The sequence below is a fragment of the Cynara cardunculus genome (assembly GCF_001531365.2).
Source record: "Cynara cardunculus var. scolymus isolate 2C chromosome LG 2, CcrdV1, whole genome shotgun sequence".
In the NCBI taxonomy this organism is placed as follows: domain Eukaryota; kingdom Viridiplantae; phylum Streptophyta; class Magnoliopsida; order Asterales; family Asteraceae; genus Cynara; species Cynara cardunculus.
The window spans coordinates 15,043,926-15,049,604 of record NC_037529.1 but is presented as its reverse complement, the minus strand read 5'-3'; the positions used below and the strand labels follow the sequence as shown (position 1 = coordinate 15,049,604).

The window sequence follows — 5,679 nt, the reverse complement described above, 5'->3', positions numbered from 1 at the left end:
GACTAAAATACCCTTGATTTAACGGATCTTTTTAATAGAAGTTAGTTTGAGGGATCAAAAGTGAAACAAAATGACAACCAAAGTGACAAAAACTATAACTAATTTAAAAAAAAAAGATACGAAAGTTGATAACAAGTAACAACCATACGGATTAAAAGTCTAATTTACTCTAAAATTTCCTTCTTAATATATTGTAAGACCCAAGTCAACTACTCCAACGACTTTCCATTCAAAGGCTTGTGGAAGAAAAACATATTTACCATTTTGCCCTTCTCATCATACCTACCTTATATTTATAGATATATAATAGGAGGGAGAGACCCATATGAAGAAGAAAACACCCATCATGAAGTTGCTCTCAAGCCTTCAATATTTTGGGTTGATTTTGGGTTGTTTATATGTGGTTCATTCACAAACAATTCAAGACTCATGCATTACTTCCATTCTTCCAAATGTCTATGCTCAAATCCCTTTTGACACCTCTTCTCTCACTTGCTTCAATGTTTGGCCCTCCGAAAACTTCCTTCTAAGAGTAAGTTGTCATATCTTCTCTAAAAAGCTGATTATTTACTGTTTTATTACTGATATATTCGTTATCAGTTTCATCATGTCTTCTATATCCTTGACAAATTAACGTGTCTATTTTTTTTATATGGGTGCATGCCATGATCAATTATAGAGCGATTATATATATATATATATATATATATATATATTTATGTGTGTGTGTATGTATGTATGTATGTATGTATATATATGTGTATCTATATGTATTTATATGTTTATTTGATAATAAGTTTACAAATTCATGGTTTCTCGACTTTTTTCTTTTGCACAATTTTTAATAACAACCACTAAAATTAATTTAGAAAAACATATTTATAACTTTAATATTGAGTGAATGTCATACAATAACCGTTGGTATTTTTTGATCAAAATAAAACATTGTAAATAACTTTAAACTGAAAGATTCTTATAATTCTAAATATTTTTCTAAAACCGGAATATTTAATTTTTTAAAAAAATAATGGTATATTTAACTATTTATATTCACTTTAATTTGATTTATTTGGTTGTTTGCAGTACTCACAAGCGGGGCCAAGTTTATGGAGTTTCGTGTTGTCAGCGCCCAACACCAATTCGTACGTAGCGATGGGTTTTTCGCCCAACGGCGGCATGGTTGGCTCCAGCGCCATAGTCGGTTGGTTGGTCGGTGGCAGTTCCGCCACCATGAAAAGGTATTATCTTGGCGGAAAGACACCAAACCAAGTGGTGGTGGATCAAGGAAACCTACGAGTTTTCCAGAACTCATCTGCAATCGTTTCGTTTTCGTCTCGGATGTATATAGCATTTCAATTGGTCATAGATCAACCAAGTCAACAACTGGTATACGCCGTCGGTGGCAATAGTAATCAAGCCCCATCCCCGTCGAGCTACCAATTGACAGTTCATCGGAACCAAATCACCGTTAGCTTCAATTATGACTCAGGTTTGTTATCATCGATTCAATTCATGGAGAAAGATCACCTAAATTGACCCCCAAAAAATTTCTAATCACTCCGCTTCATTTTATAATTCCACACACACATATATATATATATATATATATATATATAGATTATTATATTTATGAAGAAATTGCAATCACTAGAACATAAAAACGGAGGTCATGTTCACTCCAATTCATCAGTTAAACACGAAAAAAATTATGTATGTTGTGAAAGAGTCCTCCATCTTTGGATGTCGTTCATGACCTCTAAAAAGATGCATGTATATGGTTCAAAGAGTTGTGTTTTAATTGAAAGGGACCCACATTTTTATGTTTTCTTAGAAGTATAGGTTCGAAATGTTCTAACTACAAAAACACAAAAAGTGTTTTTCTTATTGAGTGGTTTTTCACAATTCAATATCAATAAAGTCATAAGCTTTCAAAAAAAAAAAACTTGGTTCGAGAAGAACGAAAACGTGTAAATAACATGTCCCAGTTTAACAAGGAATGAAAATTTAGGGTTATTGGGAAATATGTCTATTATATTATATAAAACAAAATAGTTTCTTTTACTTTTATTCACATTGATTACTGTTTGATACCACTAACCAAACACCCTTCAGTAAACAAATATCGTTATGGATGTTGTAATAATTATTTCTTATATAAAAACATCCATAAACTTATGTCTCTATACGAACGCACGTTCACGGAAAAACTATATAATAAAAAATCTATGTTTTGAAAAACCAAACATGAGTCAGCACAATAAATACTTTAAGTTGTGTGATAACTACTAAGAGCATCTACAACAACTATGTTATTCTAGAAATTTTAGAGATTTGAAAAAAGTTTACTCCAACAGCTATGCTAAACACTTTTTTAATATACATAAAAATAAAAAAAAGAGATAAAATCATATATATATATATATATATATGTTTGAAATATGGTCTAACCATTAATTAGTGTGGGTTATGGTGGGGGCTAAATGAAATTTTTGCTGAATAATGAAGTTATCAAAAAGAAATGATGCCAAGAATTGACCAATCATCTTAAATCATGTCCGATTTGAACTAAATTAGTATGACCATCATCACAAGCAACTACTCTCAACGTTTCAATTTTCTAATCTTATCTCTTATCAAAACAAATAAAAAACAGATATACGGAATTTTGTGTGCAGTACATATGATTCATGTATTAACTGCAAAATAAAAAATTATAAAAACAATTCAAGACGTCAAAAAAAATGATAATGATAATGATAATTTTTTTCAATGTAAATCGGATAGCTTGAGTTGTTGATTATTCATTTGACTTTGACACAAGATAGAGGATGCCTTAAATGTTTATCTCATTTACATCATTTTCATACTAATTATAATAATTTTTATTTTTAGAAAGATTATTTTATAACAGATATAATATTCTTTGGCTTAAAAGAATAAAATGTCAGTTTTAGATTATTTCAGAAAAATGCCTACATTTAGTGATTAGTAGGATTATAGACTAGTTTTAATTATTTATTAATTAGCAGTAGTTTACAGTTATTGATAAGATCAGTTTAAGTATATCAAGTCGTTGTTTTCTTGTCTGTAGATAAACATACAAAATATTTTGATTATCTGTATTAAAAAAAAGCATATATTATATACTAAGTTAAATAAATATGGCATTTTTTTGAATTTTCAGTTGATAAAATATGTGAAAGTTTAATGTTTATTATTTAATAATTATTATAAGAGTATTTGTAGTGAACATCTAAAAGCTTTACTTCTCATATTTTTTTCTTTTATAACATTATCATCTTAATAAAATAAAAATCTCAATAAAATTACACAATGAAGGTTCTTACAAAACCTATTTTTTATTTTTTTTAGTTTATAATATGTAATTTTTTTAAAATTATTAATTTCTGATTCATAAATTTATTATAATTATATATATAAGTATTTGAAAAATATCTGAACATAATATATAATGAAATAAATTAAAAATTAAACTTATTAATATAAAAACTTGTATAAAAATTTATAGTAAATGAAAAATAAAACAAAATTAAATTTGTTATTTTATAATAATTAATTATATTATTTTTGTATCAATTTTAACTTATATATTTTTATATAAATTTTTCATATTTTATATTTTGAAAAATTATAGACCATAATTTGTTATTGGGAAGATAATGGTGGCCCAAAGTCTTTGTCATTAATTTCAATTGAGTGAATTTCTTTCTAGTTTGAGAACAAATAATTGTTAAAAATATTTTTGTTTTTTATATTTAAATTATAATCAAATATTATGATTATTATCTAATTTTAATGTTACTTTAAAAATTCAAAAACATATTATAATTAGAAAAAAGTTATATCTTTTAACCATTGAATTTGAATGTTTCTTCGACAACATTTCATATTTTTTTAATTCAAATAAAATAAAATTAAATATAATATTATTTGAGATTTTTTTTAAATGCATAATTAAATTTTTTGGATAAAGAGTTTTGTGTGGAGTTGTTCGATTGCTGACCCAAAAGGATCCAAGTTGCTTTAATTTGGTCCACTTCACTTGCAACCTAACATAACATCCCTTTTATGCCATTGATTATTAATTAGATATTTAGAACCTAAAAACTTGATAAAAGGGAGTGTCTGTTTGTGGTTACTTTTCGGGACCCTGCCGACGTTTGATAGGTAGGATGTGTCAGGTCAGAAGGATGGAGAGCATGTTACTTTAAACCATCAACTATACTTTTTGATATGAACAAGTTTTATAAATCTTATGGACTCGAATCAGTATTACCAGTAATTTTATAATTCTTAATGGTTGTTAAAACTTGATCGGAACAAGTTTTATAAATCAGTATTACCAATAATTTTGATAAGTTAAAACTCGAATCAATATTACCAGTAATATTGATCGGAACAAGTTTTATAAATCTTATGGATTCGAACAAGTTTTATATAACTATCTATTTGTCGATTTCGTGACATGACAGGTCAAGGTAGCCAAGTCAGTGCTCCGTATTCAAATTTAAAGAGAGTTCATGGGATCTTGAATGCAGTAGGATGGGGGGGATTAATCCTTATTGGAGCTATGATTGCTCGTTACACAAGGCATTTAGGTTCAAAATGGTTTTATGCACATGCGTGCATCCAAACTCTTGGGTTTATTCTTGGATTATCGGGTGTAGTTGCAGGACTTATTTTAAATGATCGTATTGACGTCAATGTTGCCAAGCATAAAGCCATTGGCATAGTCATCATCACGCTTGGTTGTTTACAGGTTTGTGCATTATTGTTTTAACGTCTTTCTTTACTTCTCATTACACATACAGATCATTATTTTTGTTTTGTAGATTCTTGCTATTTTGATTAGGCCAAGTACTGATTCGAAGAGGAGGAAATTTTGGAATTGGTATCATCACAATGTAGGGCGGCTTTTGATAGTATTAGCAGTCTTCAACGTCTTTTATGGTATCAATTTGGCGAATGCGGGAAGCGATTGGAACGTTCCTTATGGGGTTTTTATTGGAATAATTGTTACTGTTGCTTTAAGTTTGGAGTTGAGGTCGTTAACAGAAGATTAAGGAACTTACTAGTTCTTCGTTATGATTTATAATTGTTATACCTATTCATCTTATTTCTCTTTTTTCATCGTAACTTGATTTTTGTTTTAGTTACTTATCATGTATATATATTTTCATAACTTTTTTTTGGTTTCTTTTCTTTGTTTATGGAAACATAAAATCAATGAATATATCAAAACACACACACACACACACACACACATATATATATATATATATATATATATAGGGGGCTCATTCAAAGGAGAACTGACTAATTTGTGGTAACCGTAAGATACAATATTAACCAAAAATCAATAAATAAATTAGAAAATTTATAATTTTGGTAATTTTGAATTAAAATTTTAATGCAAGTRCATTTTAGGTATTTTCTCTCATCTCTTCTCTCTCCGTCCCCCGTCCTCTAATGATACCACTATGATACCTAAAAATATTGAATCTGTTAAATAAAAGACACAGTATGATACCCAAACACGTATAAGATGCATTGTGATACCATTGTGTTACATCTCCGATCGACCACACAAACGACCTTAGTGTGATATCCAAGCACATATAAGATGGTATCACATCACCGAAGGACGGGGGACAGAGA

At 28.5% G+C, this 5,679-nt stretch overlaps 1 protein-coding gene across 1 annotated transcript; it reads left to right on the top strand.

Moving 5' to 3' along the window:
- The first annotated feature begins 325 nt into the window (after nt 1-325).
- LOC112507358 (cytochrome b561 and DOMON domain-containing protein At3g07570-like) lies at nt 326-5,153 on the top strand. Its single transcript, XM_025111920.1, has 4 exons — nt 326-532; nt 1,084-1,489; nt 4,494-4,780; nt 4,854-5,153. Exons 1-4 carry the CDS (start codon nt 326-328, stop codon nt 5,082-5,084), a joined length of 1,131 nt encoding a protein of 376 aa, XP_024967688.1. The 3' UTR covers nt 5,085-5,153.
- Nucleotides 5,154-5,679: the final 526 nt, after the last annotated feature.

Excerpts from the sequence above, each read along its gene's own strand:
- LOC112507358 (XM_025111920.1), top strand. The coding sequence starts at position 326 with ATGAAGAAGAAAACACCCATCATGAAGTTGCTCTCAAGCCTTCAATAT. Across the intron at positions 1,490-4,493 it reads TAGCTTCAATTATGACTCAG|GTCAAGGTAGCCAAGTCAGT; the intron begins GTTTGTTATCAT and ends GTGACATGACAG. Across the intron at positions 4,781-4,853 it reads TCACGCTTGGTTGTTTACAG|ATTCTTGCTATTTTGATTAG; the intron begins GTTTGTGCATTA and ends TTTGTTTTGTAG.